General features: G+C 38.3%; 2 protein-coding genes across 2 annotated transcripts in view; both read right to left on the bottom strand.

The window, feature by feature from the left end:
• The window catches only part of COLQ (collagen-like tail subunit (single strand of homotrimer) of asymmetric acetylcholinesterase), a 50,894-nt gene extending 44,520 nt beyond the window's left edge, over positions 1-6,374 (bottom strand). The window contains exons 1-2 of the mRNA XM_009871181.1: positions 6,353-6,374; positions 4,704-4,739 (exon numbers count right to left, since the gene is read on the bottom strand). Coding sequence (XP_009869483.1) covers positions 4,704-4,739; positions 6,353-6,374 — 58 coding nt within the window. The remainder of the gene's footprint in view (positions 1-4,703; positions 4,740-6,352) is intronic.
• Positions 6,375-7,800: 1,426 nt separating this feature from the next.
• The window catches only part of HACL1 (2-hydroxyacyl-CoA lyase 1), a gene marked incomplete at its 5' end in the record, with an annotated part of 17,785 nt that continues 7,504 nt past the window's right edge, over positions 7,801-18,081 (bottom strand). Inside the window, 13 exons of the mRNA XM_009871179.1 lie at positions 7,801-7,833; positions 8,278-8,464; positions 9,037-9,144; positions 9,556-9,714; positions 11,104-11,258; positions 12,140-12,241; positions 12,529-12,612; positions 13,915-14,020; positions 15,310-15,445; positions 15,714-15,826; positions 16,297-16,391; positions 17,285-17,362; positions 17,864-17,936. Coding sequence (XP_009869481.1) covers positions 7,801-7,833; positions 8,278-8,464; positions 9,037-9,144; positions 9,556-9,714; positions 11,104-11,258; positions 12,140-12,241; positions 12,529-12,612; positions 13,915-14,020; positions 15,310-15,445; positions 15,714-15,826; positions 16,297-16,391; positions 17,285-17,362; positions 17,864-17,936 — 1,429 coding nt within the window. The remainder of the gene's footprint in view (positions 7,834-8,277; positions 8,465-9,036; positions 9,145-9,555; positions 9,715-11,103; positions 11,259-12,139; positions 12,242-12,528; positions 12,613-13,914; positions 14,021-15,309; positions 15,446-15,713; positions 15,827-16,296; positions 16,392-17,284; positions 17,363-17,863; positions 17,937-18,081) is intronic.

Raw genomic sequence — 18,081 nt, 5'->3', positions numbered from 1 at the left:
AATAAAAATATCTATTTGTTTGCACACCTGAATCTGTTAGACCTAATCTTTAGATTTAATACTTGGACAACATAGTTAACGTTACTTTGGAAGACAGTATTATCTGAAGTAGAAATGCAGCTGCTGAAGTAAAAAGATAGTAAGTGCTGAAAAAACAATGAATGGCTTCACTATTTGCTTGGTGGCTTATTTAAATTTAATTCAGGAGCCCATATAGGAACAGAGCCACTATCTGTACAATGAAGTAAATTCAACCACGTGATGAAGTTCTGGCTTACTCCCCCACCAGTCACTCAGCTGGGTATCAGGTCACAGGGCAGGGGGCCAGTTCAAGGCAAGCCAGTGCTAGTAAGTCTTCGGGTTACCAACCGGATGAGCAGGGTGAAGGCAGGACATTGATGCCCAGCAAGTTCCAGAAGCCACCCTTTTCTGCACGTTAGCCACTTAATGGATGTTACCCATTGCACAACAAGCGGTGGCCTTCTGGCCTCCTCTTATCTCTATACTCTGTGTCCATAGAAACGTGGAACTGGCTAGGGAATGTGATTTATTTTTATACCTTTCAGAGGTTGTTTGTTAGAGCAGCCCAGCTCTAACTTTGCACTTTTAAACCTATTTCAAAGGCTCAGTCCCTTTTTTTTTTCTCTTGTATGAGTAATGCTCATGCATAAATTTTGTTTTCTGTTGATGATAATGGAACAAACTACAGAACAAAAAAGAGTTATAGACATGATTAAAGACTATGGGATAATGCAAAGTGACTTCCATTAAAGCTATCAGAAGAATCCCACTGTGGCTTTGTAATGTTGGAAGGCACAGCAAAGTAGAACAATTTTGAAACAACAGTTCAGCTGCTGACCCCTTTGTAATATTAGTCTTCTTTCCTTTTCCTATTTCATCTGCCTTTTAGACCTTGCCTTTCAAACTGCAAATCATTTAGCAATTGCTTTGGGACTGTATAAAATGTTGTGTAACAGCAGGGCTGCCATTCACAGCTGAAATACGCCCATATACATCATGTGGTAGACGTGCAGAATGCCTACGCTTTGCCTACGATGCGTGCACACACAGTAAAAATCTGTGCAGGCAAGAATCTCATGGACTTGCTGAATGCATTGACCAAACGTGCAGAAAGTTTGATGGCTCCGCAAAATCTTCAGGTACTCAATGGTTGTTTGGTGCACATGTAGTATGCCAAATAAATATTTTTTTTTTTATTGCACTCTTATCTACTGCAAAGGAGCAGAGCATCATGCAAAACACATGATGCTTCTTGGATGAGATGCACCCGTTACACATGCTCGTATATCCACATAAAATCAAGAGATACATCCAGGATTGTCAGGTACTTGGAAATCATGGACAAATTTAAAAAACCCGAGAATTACTCACATAAAAACGTTCCACAGGAAAAAGAAAATTTCCATAGAAATCCATGTGTACAATGGCCTTGACAATGGGAGTCCTGGCCAACTGAGATCTATCTACAGTTACTACTATGTGAGTAGATAAATAGCCACTAATGTCCTAAGATAGTGAATCATAAAGAAGTTACAGGTATAACTCAGCTTGGTTTTGATATTTACATCTAGAGGAGATGGATCTAGTCTTCAAGGTTATTCTTTCATATTACTTTAATTTGGATTGTCTATTGCTGTTATTTACTTCTATTCATAAAGGTCTGCAGAACTCACGGTCTGGGCTGGTATCATTGCAGTGCTGCAGAGGCACAAACCAGAGGAATATCTGGCAGTAATTTGCTCTCACACCTCCTAATTTGAGCAATTTATCACCTAGCTTGGAGAGCTTAACGGATGCTGGCAACGCAGCAATTAGACCATGAAGATGCAAGCAAACATGGATCCAAACAGCAGCACATACACACCCAGGAGAACACCCCCCTCGCACAGGCACTGCAGCCTTCTCCAGAGGATCCCTATCAGGCAAGTGGGATCTGAGCGCCACCGATTCAGGAAAAGACTTAATCATGAGTGTAACCTCAGGCAGGAAAGTGAAATCAATGAAGCTACTCCTGAAGCGAAGCACATGCATAGGTGCCTTGCCAAATCAGGGCCTGAAAAAGATCAATACCTTGTCTTTAAAACAGTACGATACCTCATTTTCCCATGTCTGGTTTTCCTCTCCTCTTATGGATACCTCCAGGCACTAAATATTTAGGATCCTGTGCCTTGCAGAATGCAAAACCAGGAGCAGAGCTACTGAACTCACTTGGGGAGCAGTAGTAGAGGGACAACACTCATAGGTTTATCCAAAGGCCTGACAAAAGAACCAACGTTCTTTTGTGATGGGTAAAGAAATAGGTCACAGTAGAAGAGTAGGAAGAAGGAGCAGTACATTCCAAATTTTTAAATTTTTTTTTTTTGTTCTAGCAAATGGATGGCCACAAGTGCCGGCCATGTTACTACAGCAAGCAGAGCTGTGAGACTTCTCTGGCACCATAGCTATTGGGTAGCCCACATCTACATTCTGTAACTACCATTTTTTTTTGTAAACTGATGGCAGATTCCATGCTGGTTTCGAGGGATGCTGGGCCAGGCTTTGGGTGGAGAGGCACTCTTACTGCGGCAGCCTTGGCACTGCATGTTGCCCAGTCATCCTGGCATGCTGGGGTTGTCATCTTCCAAACACAGCAATAACAGCTGAGTCTAATCAAACTAGACAAATATATTTTCCCAGCTCCCTTTGCAGAATCAGGGAGCTATAACTAAGGCTCCATTAGCCCACCCGTTACGAAGTCCTACTTCTGAAGCTTTAATCATTTGTATTTAAGACATCCTTACCAAGTGGGAATTTGGTATACAAAGATGAAAACAGCTCTTACACTAGATCAGTAATAAAGGTCTCACTGATTAAAATGACATCGAACAAAGCCCAGCATTAGCTGCTTATCTGTGTTAACTTGAAATCCCCGGTAGGGCTGAAAGATTAATTTTTCCTAACATAACTTTTATGTATTTTCTGAGCACTTGAATGATCTCTCTGTTTTTTGCACAGCAAGTAGAAGGTTTATGGTCTCCCTAATGATGTTTTCATACTGGAATTCCAGCAGCCATATCTCCTTGCTGTGAGCACTGCGTTTGGCTGGAACTTGAGGTGAGCCAGGAAGTCCACCAGTATTGACACCAGCACCTCCCAATGCCAAGGTCTGTACGATGCCACACGTGTACATTATCTTAACAACAGTCCAAGGAGACAGACAAGTTCTTCAAACACTGCAAAAAGTGGCAACTTTTTTTTTTTTTAATGTGATGATTTCATCAGAGAGGGATTTGTCTCTGGACACTATGGAGCTCTAGCTTGGCTGTGTGCCTGAGGGTATGTTGACGCTGCAGTCACCATTGCAGCTACGAGGTGATGCCGAAGTGTGCAAGCCCACCGTGGCCACCGTAAAGAGAGTAGAAGGGTCTCTCTGCCCAACAATCTGGTTCTCAGGCAGGCTTGCAGGTTATGCTAAGTTTCATGCTGCAACAGCTACAGGTAGTCACTGCACAAAATTCACACCCAGGACCAGTGATTGTTTTCTGGAAGCAAGAGCCACAAAAACTTACATTGCTGCACAGACTGGAGGTGCAAAAAGGTTTATGAGTCTTCCACTATCTTCCTCATATAATAGCATTACCAACACTAAGTACTAGAGGAAATCTCAAATCGGCTACATGCAAAGATGCTCTAAGATGCTAACATTCACCTGTACATGGTCATTTACACAACCCTAATGGATTGCTAACCCATTGCTTCAACTCTCAAATACAGCAATTCAAATCCTGTCTTCAAGATCACCCCTTCTCTGCATCCAGTCTAGAATTTGACCCCAGGTGTTACACGACTAATTGCTACATGGATTGCTCTGACATCCCGTAGCTGAAAAAAAAAAGCTAAAAAAAAAAAGTAATTCAGGATCAAACTATTCTATAAAACATTTTCAGTAGTGTGCTTCCTTATCCTATCACCCCCACAAAAAGACTGATGAAAACCAAGATTTTCTTAGAGTATTGACTCAAGCAAGCAAATTGTTTTTCTATTAATTTCTCTTACTTATTTCCGCACTATTTCAGGCAGCCTAGATATTCCTGGAAAGAACAGACACTGAAATAATTCTCATTTATATTAGTGTGTGCCATAATTAGCTGGAAGGGTCTGCATTACTGTGGGCCTCTTTTAACTGTGTCCATCTGGTTTCAATCATATTGTCAAAAGAAACAGCAAGTGTCTCCTTCAGTACAGCTGTTTTTTTCCTCATTACAATATTCAGTTATAAGTAAATAAATCAGCAGAAGTCACAGTGCCTGTATGTCATAAAGACTATCAGCTCTAATACCTGGTCTGACTGTAGAACATCACTAAGTAGGGGAGAGCCAAGCACTCTCTTGTCTACTAAGCACAGCCAAGCTCTTTAAACAGCATAAAAAGATGTACAACAGGGATTTTGATTTCAACATATAAAGGAATGACATAGTGCACAAAGTCATTTACATTTATTAATTCAATTTTTACTATAGCTTCCAGATGGTATTTGGTAATTTCTTGGGTAGACTGGCAGGCCCAGAGCTGTGTTGCTGCGTGGGATTTTGCATGCATGCTTAAGGAAAATTCTAGCCAGATCAAGTACATCTGGTTCCTAATCAAAATGGATATACAGTATACGGCTGTAACAACCAAAGGTAAACATATGTGACACATACCCGAATATTCATAGGGCAGACAGTCTGCAGAATTCCCTGCAGACCAAAGGTGAAACATTATTATTAAAGAAGTTAGTAACTGCTGCAAACTAAATCTGTTTGTAAGCTGAGGACCAGGAGGCGGCATGAACACACACTCAACACCTTAAACTACCTTGGAAAGTGCTGAGACAGTAACAAGTCTTACTTTGTTTTCCTTATCCATGACCTTTTTGTTGTGGCTGCGATAGTTTGACCTGTGGTCCCACAGATAAGTTACCTGCTGGGTTTTGGACGCCTCTGCAATTCTTTTGCTGTATCACTTGTCAGTCCCAGGTTCCAAACCTTTTCCCACATGCCAGCGTCCTCTCTTTGAGGAGGACAAGCGCTGCTGGTCTGAACTTCTGCTTTTCCCAACCACATGAACTGAGCAACCTCCTGCAAGAAAAGTTTTCATGGGAACCAAACCTAATGAATGATGGAGGTCACCCATAACAGGTATAGCAAAATTTCAAACATTCTTTATCTACCTGAAAAACATAAGACTCAGAACTCTGCCTTATTCAAACACTATCTCCCGGGTATGTCTCAGAGATTACACTCAGTACTTCTTCCACAGCATCTTCCCTTGGCTGAGGTCCAGGAATTTTCTTCCTCTTCAGTTTGGTGTTTTGAGTCTGTTCAGTATCTTTCATTTCATGCTCTGGTTTTGAAGAAAAGTTTCCACTTGGCTAAAGTCAGATGGGTCACCATTCCCCAAACTTACCACATCCGTAATTTTTTGTCCCTTTTAATAAAACTGAGACATTTCAGAGATAACTTGTTTCTGTCTTATCTCTGGCACTCTTTCGTCTTCCACACAGTTTTACCCATCTCTACTTAGATGCGACTCCATGGTGTAAAACATAGTATTGAGTAGGTAAGCTATATAAACAAGGTAATACAGATTTCAATCTCTTTGGTTTTACATGGTAATTATGCACTCTCTCATCTCAAAAAATTCAAATTAATCACAACCTAAGAACTTTTATTATATCATGGGATTAGTCTACTTTGAAGCTATAAGAAATACAGTGTTAATTCTTTTTTTGAATTCCTTTCAAGCTTAGGGAAATCCAAACTGATGTTAACAATTATGTTACTGGCTCCCCACAGCTTCATATGTTTGCTTACCATTTTCCAGGCATCTCGACTTATTAAAATAAATTGTGCATGTTATTGTGGTTATTCAACAACTTTTCTAAAATTCCAACTTAAGCTGTTTTCCAATAGCTGACACAAAGCACTGACATAATTAAAATACTCTCATTAAAGGAGAAACAGTATGAAAATCACTTTTTATTAATTTTCAAATACGAAACAAGAATTTCTGCATTTGCTTATCCAATGCAAATGATCTCCCCAGCAGTCAGTCCCAGCATTAACACTTGCAGATATTTCACATCATCATAATTGTGTCTAATCACTGCAACATATAAAAATCCATTTTTGAGTTAAAAAGAAGAATGAAACAAAATCAGTGATAAGATCCAACGCCACTCCACATTCCTTGTGGAGTATCCCAGAGAACACAGCAACTCTGCTGTCTCAGCAGCCTTACATGTTTGTGACTTGTATAGATTCTATGGATTTTATCTTTTTGCACTTCTTAGCCCTCCTAAGAATATTACCTTTCTTGACGCAAGCATCCATAGTGCCCCGTGGCTACTCCCACCCACGCAGCAAGTAGCAGTACCTCCACTCAGACTGCGGTACCCTTGCTCACGTCAGATACTCCCGTCCTGCATGGGTGTGCAGAGACATTCCTCTGCCTAACACTGACCCGTGGCCTTGTGCCAGGCCCAGACTGAAGTGCAAGGACTAATAATAAGCCAAGCTTTTTGTAACAAATCTAACCGTAGGCCAGGATTCCCTGCCAGCCCAGTCCTTCTCTTCCTTGGGTCATCCAAGTGCCTTCCACTACTTAACTAACACTTTATGTCAATGCAATAATAGACAAAAAAGCAACCAAAACCCAAATCAGAGCCATAATTTTCCCTTTTACATATGTAACAACAGAAAACCTCCCACTGCATTTAAGACAAATGTCAATACATACTAACCTGCTTAGTAGTATACTAAGTAGTGATTACTGCAGGCCACGATACAAGCATAGTGAAATAATTACTTCACTTTTAAAGTCTGAGCTCTAAGACAGATTGTCAGATGCAACAACAGATGAAAATACAGCAAACTCTCAGGTAGGCCAATTATCTGCTTTAACTGTTATCTCTGCATCACAGGCAGTGCGAGGTGGGCCCTGAGTTTCTATACAGTAAGCACGCTGCATGAGGAACTTTTGTTGCACAGTTTGCCAGCCACAGCGTGAACGCTGGTCATTGCCTTGTGTTGCCAGCTGAAGTGAATATTAAGCTCCAGCCTAACACTATTTTTGTTTGGTTTTGGATTTTTTGTTGTTGTTTGTTTTGTTCTCCTGTTGTTGGTAATCTTCTTTTAATGCTTCTGCTTAAAAAGATTCATGAACCATTAATCCTGGAAATCTCCCTAATAAATCCATCTCTTTACAAAGATCAATGCTTCAAACAAAAATCTAAGTTTGTTGTGTTGTTTTTTTCCTACAAGCACCATAAGTCCCAGCTAACAAAAAGAAAATGCAACACATAGAATCTCAACCCTTGAGTAAGGAAGTCTGCATTTTTAATACGTTACTTCTGTCTGCAGTAGAAGCTGAAAAAGCAACCTGTAAAATTACGCAGTGACTATCAGCCTAATGGGCTTGAACACAAAATGATGTTCATCAGCACCTTTTCACAAGATGCTTTGTTTTGGTCCTTACAGGCTGATAGTCACTGTAATTCACAAATCTTGAAAGGTATGACTTTGAGTAAAATAAGTATATAATTTTATCATCTGTGTTTCTGTACAATCCTCCAGAAAGCTTGGTATATGTTTATGTGTCTTTCACATTTTACAATTACTTAATTTCATCATTAAAAGACTCTTCTAATAGGAGTTCTAAAATCCCAACTTGTTCCAATATTGTACCAGTTCCACTTCCAAAAACCAATTCAGTTTTGCTTAATGCACGGCCTTACACCATCACTACCTCCATCTTCTGCTACAGGTTGGAACGAGTCAGCCAGGGAAATTCCTGGAAGCAAAAAAACAAACAAACAAATAAATAAAAACCCGTATCAGAATGGACAAAGGAACAGGATACAAATATGTTACTAACTACCCGTTGGAATCTGCATGAAACAAAGACTGCTCAAAAACGTTTCATCTCATTTTGTCAGCAATGAAAAGGAACAATCGTAAATTCTGGAGACGGTCATTAAAGAGATTATACATTAATACAAGCCAACAACAATAAAATGAAGAAAAGAATCCCAAACAAAAAAAACCCCAAAATGCAAGGAAAGCAGAGGGCACAGTGTAAAAGCACCAATTCTCCTATCTTCCAAATTTTAAGACAATCTTTCTGACTTGCAACTATCTCCACCTTCTCTACCGTTTAGGTGATACTTTCAGAGGATTTCAGAGGCTTGCCCATGTGAAGCTTGTAGAAAAAAGAAAGAAAAACATATATATACACCTGTTTCTTTCTTTCTGACTGGGGATCAATCATTACATTTATAAGAGAAGGTGTTTGCTTGTCAGTCAGGCTTGCTTTCAGAGCACTCTGCAATTCTTCTGGCGTTCTGACAAAGTATCCTTTACCTCCAAAGGCAGACATAATTTTCTCATAGTGTGAATTTGGCAGGAGAGAAACAGGAGGCACACTGTAACAAAATTGAAAACTTCTGATTAATGGCAGGGAAGAATCATCAGACTTACCAATTTAATTACTTGAACACTGATTTTTTAAGTGTAAGTTTATTATTGTGCTGGCCTGATAAATTTTTCTGGGCTCAAAGAACAACATTTCCTGTATCACTCAAGCTATGTTTATAGGGTAATACTCATTTTCATCTTCTGGAGCAAAGCTTTAGCCTAGTTCTTTCGGTACAAAGATCTCAGCTCCAGAAGCAGAAGCCCAGCGTGAATTCAGAATGCAAATCTCAGGTAATTTTGGGAGATTTTGATTTTGGAGGTTAGTCCACTATGAATTCTGTACTGTGGGGCCTGAACTGCTGCAGGAAGCCAAGACAACTAAGAGAGTCATTTCTGCTGCACTGTTGTATAAACAATAGTCTAGAATTTGGTTGGTTGCTTGCTTTTGGTAACTGGTTCTTACTTACATGAATTCAGCCTAGGACTAAGCTCAGGATAACAAAAGCAATAAAAGTTGCAGAGAATGAGCATTTCAGTCACTTCTTCTTTAATTAACAGGACATGCTTTGAAGATGCTCACCATGTAGAGGGATCTCCAAACTTTAACATCTCCTTCCAGGCATCTGCATCCAAACCAGTGTAAATTCCATTGTTGTTTACTATGATAATCAGGATTGGCAAGTTGTATCTACAAAAAGACACATTTAGAAGAATTCTGAAATACTTGCACTTTTCTGTAAGGTGTCAGAAATGTTACTTTTCCTTAAAAGTAAAACAAAACCCCACAAAAAGGATTGGCAAGTTGTATCTACAAAAAGACACATTTGGAAGAATTCTGAAATACTTGCACTTTTCTGTAAATACTTGCACTTTTCCTTAAAAGTAAAACAAAAACCCACAAAACTCAACTTCCACCTGAAACATGATCTACTCATCACTGGTAACAAGTCACAACAGCATAAAAACGACCATGCATATATTTTGGCTTATTTGCATGTGCTTTTAAGAGTACCCCATCTAACAGCAGTGCCCTTGGCCTTCTAGTTAGATTGATCGAGGCAATACAGGAAGAGGGTCTTCTTGAGCAAAACCCAGTTACCTGCAAATAGTCTCCACCTCCATCCCAGAGAAGCCAAAAGCACTGTCGCCTTCTATGCAGACGACTCGCTTTTCAGGTGTTCGGTCTTTAGCTACCATTGCAGCTGCTATGGCAAAACCCAGTCCAACCCCCATCGTTCCAAAAGTACCTGCATCAAGTCTAAAGGGGAGAATACAGAATTACTATCCCTTTAGTTCTCCTCAAACTTTTAATTTAATCCATGATGACTTATCTTTAATAACATGTCATATTACTATTCAAGTACCGTTTCATAAACAAGTTATAAAGAGATATCAGATGTATAGGTTATTATATTCAGTCAAACATTTGATAAGACTGCAAATGTTTTAAGGGATATAAACATTAATAAAACTCTAATTAAAATTAAGAGCTCTTATACACAAGTTCTGCCACAGCAAAGAACTATTATTGTATGATTTGAGCTTGCATAGTAACAATATTTCAAAATCATTAAATTACTGTAAATATAGGCAGACTATATGAAGTCCTTCTATATTTAATTCTTTGAAAATATAACTAGAAGTCTGAAAGCCATCAGTTAAATATTGCTGTTCAAATTTTAGTCTTCTGTTCAACTTTTGAAATCAGATTGAAAGCTGTAATTAAAATCTTTTCAGTCGGAAGCATATAATGGATACAAAAGTACATAAAGAACTAGATTAGGGTTAACTTTTCAAATTTGCTTTCAGATATGTGCAATATGAAAAGACAACCATCAGCATTACTGTGCCCTTATTTTAAATAAGGGGGGAAAAAACTGCAAACTCTTCCCCCAGCTTTACTGGAAGTATGCTTTGGTTGGTTCGTTTTTCTTGTTTACAGAAAGTTTAAACCGATTTAGCATCTTAGTGCTACTTTCACAAAAAGGCACAAGCTTCACAGTCAGATCAGAAGTTTCACCTCACCAGAAAAAACTCGCTGTTTCCCCCTCATTCAAGAAGTAGTACTTAATTCCTACTTACTTTACAACTAGACTACACACAATGATTAAAGTTACATAAAAACACTTCAAGTATGAGTGCCTACATTTTAGGCATGTGGGTTTACATGAAATTGTGCCCAATATATAATCCAATTTTCAAAATGAGTTGATTCTTCTTAATTTTTCACCATTTCTAAGTGTGTTTCAAAGAAAAACTCTTTGTGTGAATTCAACACGAGAATCTCAGCCCAATTACTATTTTTATTTTAAATCAATATTTACCACAGATGCTGAGCACAGAAAAAATATCTTAATCAGGAAATTCAACATGATGCTCCTCACTCATTTTCCATAAAACTGTGAGAAATTTTCACCATTCCATTGCAGGGCACAGAGAAGTCAAAGACAAACTGCTGAAATCTGACACAGGACATCGGTATACGAGTGGAAAAATTCCCATAACCCCTTTCCCAACATACTGAACTTTTATTTTAATCCTCTGAAAAGGATTCAAAATTCTGTACCATCATACTTCTCAGCTAAATAAAAACATCCATACCTAGGTCTACCCTGCTGAGTAAGTACAACAAAGAAAAATACCACACCTTTGACGGGGATAGTAGTTTGGAAGCATAGTTCGTCCGATGTCCATGGTGTTTGCTCCCTCACTTATTAAGATGCAGTCCTTGGGTACCAATTCTCTGATGTGGTGAAAGACTGTGTAATAATTCATAGGCAGGGATTTCTGTAATGCCAATCCCTTAAAAATAAAGAGACTATAGTAACTCTTACCGATAGAATTTAAAGAAAGATGCGGAACTGAGACGTGCAAATAATACTGATGGAAATAAAAACGCACTCTGCTGGATAAAGCTGCAGTATTTGGCCTTTCATGCAGTACATCAGGGTCACTCTTTCTGTAACTATCCTGGTGACATAATATATTTATCTGAGGCTCAGTCAATCCATGGATGGCCTATCACTAAGAAGCTACTAAAACCTGAGACACACGTTAAATATTTCTGCACGTAGATTTGACTATTGATAACCCTAAGTAAGTTGTCATCTATGTGCTGGGAGGTAGTTCAAAAGAGAGATCTGCTAGAATTAATTTATTTTAGATCACAGTTTTGGAAACACGCACCTGAACTTGCGGAATAAGAGCTGCATAGTTCAGCATGTGCAAAGCATTTGTGATCTTTTCGTCTTAACAGCTACTTTCTTTTATCACAGATTATAGTTCCACCAGCAGCACAGTTACAGAAGAAAACAGAACACATCTTCAAGCGAGGCAGCTTCCACTTGAGATTACCTCAAGGTACTTGAAGTACCTCTCCATTGCTTAAGAAGTCCATAATACAGCAGCTCTGGCCACGGTCTGCTACTGGCTTTAAGAGCCTAATCCCAAAGTTCAGTGACTTCCACATAGTTTGAATTTACACAAAACCTAGAATATTTAACTTACAGTTAGTAAGCCTGACAAGAGTAATCCTGTAGCGGAATGGTATAAATTTTCAAAATCTGGGTAATATGAGCATCAGAAGCAATTGAGTGGCTTGGATATAGACCAGTGACAAAACTGACTGTGCATCAGTACCTGTTAAGGCAAGAAATCTCCTCTTTACTTTCATAGAACACTACCTTTGATCTTTCCTCATTGCTCATTATTTTCTCTCTTAGTGTCTTCCACCACTCTGAATTAGAAGGATATTTCAATGGTCTTTTGCTGACTTCTTCTAAGAGCTGGAACAACATTGAAAAGTTGCAGAGATATCTTTGAACATATTTAAAAAAACCATCAAAAGCGTCAAGAATAATGTTATCAAAAAAGACACCATCACAATCACAGTAACACTAATCAGAATATTTAACATTTAATTTGGAAATAGACTGGATGCACAGCATGACTATTTTGCCTGAGAAATGGTTTTCCCTGAACAGTTCTTTTTTTAATTTTTTAACTGGTAACTTACTTTATATAAATCAGAAGAAATTAAGGCCAAACAGGAGGACACATGACATGATGTTACCTGCTTAGTCACGGCGTTTATGTCACCTAATAAAATTGCCGCTGGCTTCACATTATTCCCCAGTTCTTCTGCACAAATATCAATCTGTATTTAAAAAAAAAACACACAAAAACAAAACCAGAAAACCACAAGCCACCCACCAGTAACTCAAGGATATTAAGCAGAATTTTTTTTTCAGTTCAAGTGAGGAACGTTGTTAGACAATGTCTTGTTTTAGCTGTACAGGTAACTTCCTTTGTCTTTCATTGAAGTGACATCAGAAAATCCCTTATTCAAAGTAAAATCTTACGGCACATACACATTTTAATAACAGTTCATATATACCCTTAAAACTATTGCTTGCTTCTTTCAAACTCTTGCAGACTGTGTGGAACTTCATCAGAATATTAAGGAGGTGGTGATTTTAGTGGTAATTATATGAGCACTAAAAATCTAGGCTCAGGTATACCCTTAAAGTCTATACAAAGACTGAGAATGGTTTGTGTATGCTACCTGGCAGTAAAAATTTGGATAGTACAAAGAAACTGAAGAGTACATTGCGACCACTGAAGAAACTTGCCCACTTTCTTTATCAATAACGTACGAAATCTCTAAGGTTACACGGAACACTAACTTCTGACAAGGTCACAATGACAACTGAATAAAGATTTTAAAACTAACCCCTGACAGGGAAAAAAAAAATTACTTCACATGAGATGTAAAAATATTTTTCTTCATATTCTTTAGAAAAAGGAAAAATAAAAGATGTATTATTTCATAAATCAAAAGGAATTCTAGTTTAAAAATTTATGGTACTCCTCTGGAAAAGATGCAAAGTTTGGAATCTGAGATTATGTTCCAGATCACTGAAGGCAGACCAGTCAGCAGACAGACTTCAATCACAGAGTCTAACGGGAGAGATTTTAAGGACATAAACAATTTAATGACCTGTGTTTCCAAGAGCTGGCAGATTGACAAACACAATAATTAGTTAAATAGCCTTTCCTCTTTTCCTATTAACATTTCTGAGGGACTGAGCTCTTACAATGACTGAGTCTGGATCTGAAAGTAATTCTATTTCAAAAAAATCCAGCTGAGAGAGCAGTCAAACAGTATGAAAGGTTTCACAATTTCAAGACAGTCTGCTTTCAGTCACAGAAATTCCAGAATTGTCTGCCCTCACTACAGCAGCACCAAGTCCTTGACAGTTGGAACTGTTTTTAGTAAAAATAGGAAATAAAAAGAGCAATTAATGAGAAGTACTTCTGGAGAACTACTGTAACTATACGCACTGTACTGCACTATTTGCCACGTGAAGCAGCCTACAAAAAAAATTTACAATAATTGCTCTGGGCAATGCTGGAACATGGATGACTTCCTTTGAGTGATAGTCACTTCCCAGCTTACCTGAATCACCTTTACATCCTGTCGAAACCTTGGTGGAAGACCAAAATGCAAAATCCAATTCAACCTTGCACCAAGCAAGATGATTACATCAGCGTGCTGTAATGCCCTAACAAAAGGAAATAAGAGAATCAGATAAGGAAGAATTATTATTAAATTTCATAGTGTTTTCAAACTTAGAAGTAATCCTAACCACCACAGTAAACCCCAGAACACACATGTAATCCTTCCTCTAAGCTGCTTGCTTAGCCCCAAAATCCTGTATTCTTTTAGAGAGCAAACCATCAAGCCATTCTTGAGTTTAGGAACTCAGGAAAATAGTAATTAGTTTTCTTCTTAACACACTTTTTGGGAAAGGAACCACACTAGGAAGCTAACAAGATGCTATAATGATGCTAAGGTTAAAGCAAAAGACTCACTACTGTGATGCTGGCAACAGTGGGTGCCAAAATTAAGACTGTTGGGGAGCTCTCAGTTTAGACTCTGTTAATGTACCTTTCAGCTGGTATATCTGGTATATTTTATTATTCTTTGTTTTTCTTAAGAGTATGCTTAACACTGATAAAGCCAAGATGCTAGACAATGGGCAATATTTTAATCTCAAAATATATAAATGTTTCATCTACAAGCTGATTCTGTGCATCTTCATACCTTGCAGTTCATTCATATTTATTTTCTCAAAAGCCAAAAAAAGATCTTACAAATTACTTTAAACATACTCCTTCAGTAGTTTGAAATACCTTATTTAATTTTTTTAAATGAAGTGCAATTTACTGATGGTGTACTGCAAACACCATGCAGAGACAGCAGACAGCAAAACTTCAACTGCAATAAGTGCATCTTGAGCTTCTGTTTATCATAGAATCATAGAATGGCCTAGGCTGGAAGGGACCTTAGAGATCATTTAATCCAACCTCCCTGCCATGGGCAGGAACGCCACTTCTTGACTAGATCAGGCAACACATGGGGACAGAAGAAGAATCGAACCCGCAACCTTGGAGTTATCAGCACCATGCTCAACTGACTGAGTTTATGGCGTTAAAATAAAAAGCTAGTAGCTTGCCTAGTGCACTAAATTAAACATTTAACACAAACTGTTCAGCAGTTTCATTTTATATTATGAAATACATACTAAGAACACTGATACATCTACTTGTCAGAGGTTTCACAGTTACAGAACATTAGCTCTGAGACAAAGTATCTTCCTGGCTGGCATTCTAAGCTTTGTCAAAAGTGATCCACCTAAATCTGTTGTCTCTTTTCAAACAAGATCTTCAGTGCTCTAAAATGAGGAGCAATTTGGGTGGTGTGCATTTTGTCTTCCCCGGCATCTGCAGACCACCACAATTCCTAGTTGTTTCTCAGACGTTAGGATTAGAAGCCTTGCTTTATATTTACGTTGATCTTGCTGCAGCAACACAATTTGGATGGTTATCGGGAACTACTCCTTTTGCCATCGGTGTGGGCAGAAATGGCAGTCCGCAAAGCTCCACCAACTTTCTGATGTTGTTTTCAGCATGTGAATAAGCAGCACCTGAATGAAATGAAAGAGATCTGCTTAATACTGGAGAAACCTACCGGTTTTGTTTGAACATCAATTAACCTGATTATACTAGTGGCCAAAAGAGTATTATTTCCCATGATGAAAGCTGGATGAAAGTTGGACTCGATGATCTCGAAGGTCTCTTCCAGCCAAAACTGTTCTATGGTTCCGTGATTCCGTAAGGAGATGGCTAACACTCACTTTGGTCATTGTTTTCCTCCTGAGCTTGTACAGTTCAAAGTTACATCAAGGCATCTACCTTTGCCAATGATGAGCAGAGGCTGCCTGGAATGAGCAATGACAGACACTGCTCTGGAGACAGCAGCGGGTTCAGCCGTGCTGACGGGAGGCGGCAGGCAGCATTCCACGTACCTGGAAGCCAAGCACAACAAAAGAGGCTCATAAAAAAATTCAAAACAAGAAATGTTCAAAGAGAAAACCTATTGTTTAGCATTAAACTGCAGTTGCTACACATCATGTTACTCAAGAGCATTTATCAGAACAGTACACTTTTTTTTTAAAACAGGCTTTGAAGTTTTACTTGCATGTTTTTTTAATCTTATGGGTACCGCTGTTCCAGAGATTTATGAAGTGACATCATTTTATTACCATCACATTAATTCAATCCTTTTTGCACATTTCATTACAAACTCTAACCTTTATCACATAACGGTTGAATGTTACATTTAGAGGCTGGATTTTCATGATCATTTCAATCTTGTGGCAAATTATTTAATCTATAGCTCTTGTCTGTCTTTTTCTTATTTTAAGAAAACAGAAAAGTAACTTAAAATTTGTTTTATTCAGTGACTTGAAAAATAATTAACATAATTTTTACGCACTTGACAGAGCTCTTATTCACCTGAAGATTCACAAAATCTCCGGGTATGTCAATATAGCAGGAACCTGGACGACCATATATGCTGGTTCTTACAGCCTAGAAAACAGTCAGTCAAAGTTTTAAGCACTGTTTGAAAGGATTTTAAAAATCTTTATGTGCAAAAAAACAAGATGACCTTTCTGTAGGCAGAGAAGGAACATGCTGTTTCATATTGCTGAGCCACAGGGAAAGCTCCCATGGACTGATTTATACTAACGAATCCAAATTTTGATAATTATTCATATTTTCCCCTACATGCCAGCTGAAGCCTTTCAGCAGATGCAGGCTGTAAATTCTTTGTTTAATTTAAAAGGAGACAACTGCATTATCAGTTGTTGGGTTTGGAAATATTAAATTAAAATTTCATGCTGAATTCTATTTAAAGTAGCACGAACAGAGGGAAAAAAATAGACAACTAGTGCCTCTATTTTCTATTACTTTTGATTTCAGTTCTTTTATTACAGGTAGATGCTTTGCTGAATTTGCACTTCTGGAAACAGTATCATTGTGCACAGAATTTAGGCTGATAGGGGTGAAGTGCTGCTACAGCAGTAGCAAGAGACTTTTGGAACCCTTCCTGAAACATTGAGATAAGGACGCGTCTTCTCTCATTCTCTCAAAAAAATCCACCAAACCAACAACCAAACTCAAAACCAAAAACAACCGCCTCCCTCCGAATCTCCTTCACTTGTTAAAAGAGCTGAAGGCTGGAGCATTAAATTTTTAGTTACTGCACATCTCCCTAAAAGCATTTCTTTCATAAAAATTTTCCAGCTCTGACTGAAACTAACAAAAAATGCTGCACAGATCAGTAAGGATCAGATTGGACCCAAATCTATTTCATCTGCAGGACTGATTTACAGTAAATAAAAAACCCCAAACAACAAAACCAAACCAACTTATACAGGCGTTACTTGATGTCCTGCTACTAATTTAGACTTTTTTCATACCTTTTCAATAATTTTTGGAATAACTTCTAGGCTGCTTGGGCGGACAGATAGTTTGTTGTACAGCCTACCAGCTTCGACCTGGATAAATGCAAATACCCATTACATTGACTTATCAAAGTGATTTGCTCAGGTTTTTTTCTCATTTCAATATGAATAAAATGGAAGAAATACCAATTGGAAAGCAAAAAGCTGAAAAATCCCACACAAAAGAATGCAGTTCCTCAGCTGGTGGAAACTTACCCATTTGCCTCAGTGCTTAAGTACTTATTTTTCCCCCTCAAGACAGCGGTGCTTCTTTCCCTGCAAAGTTTATTTTGCTTCCCTCTGTCTCAGAACAGACAGACAAAGGCAATTTCTAAAGACAGAGCATGAATTCTAACATCAGTATGGACAAAGATACTCCAGGTAATCTGCTGTATTTACACAATATCAATTTTAAACCAGTAGGTGGAGCAAATCAACAACATTTTAAGATGTCAGGAAATGTTAGTGTTTGGGATTGTTATTCCTACAGTAATGAAGAAATTACATTAATTATTCAACTGAAAGTTTTCTGTAGAAAGTTGTATGTCTGTGTACCTGTGGGAATTCTTGGAAAGCTCCCATGGTTTCCTGATTTCTGTCACAAGAGCCTCCAATAACAATCAAAGGCCTAGAAAAGTATATTAAAAACAAACAACCTTAAGCATATGTGCATTTCTTTATAACTGCAATCACACCTGTAAACTCTCCTTACAGTCCAATCCTACTGCTCTTGGGATGTTATGCACCTTCAGCATCCACAAATCTCAGCAGGA

The sequence above is a fragment of the Apaloderma vittatum genome, unplaced genomic scaffold (assembly GCF_000703405.1).
Source record: "Apaloderma vittatum isolate BGI_N311 unplaced genomic scaffold, ASM70340v1 scaffold956, whole genome shotgun sequence".
NCBI lineage: Eukaryota > Metazoa > Chordata > Aves > Trogoniformes > Trogonidae > Apaloderma > Apaloderma vittatum.
Note: the sequence above shows the minus strand (reverse complement) of the source record. Positions and strands in the feature narration are given on the sequence as shown.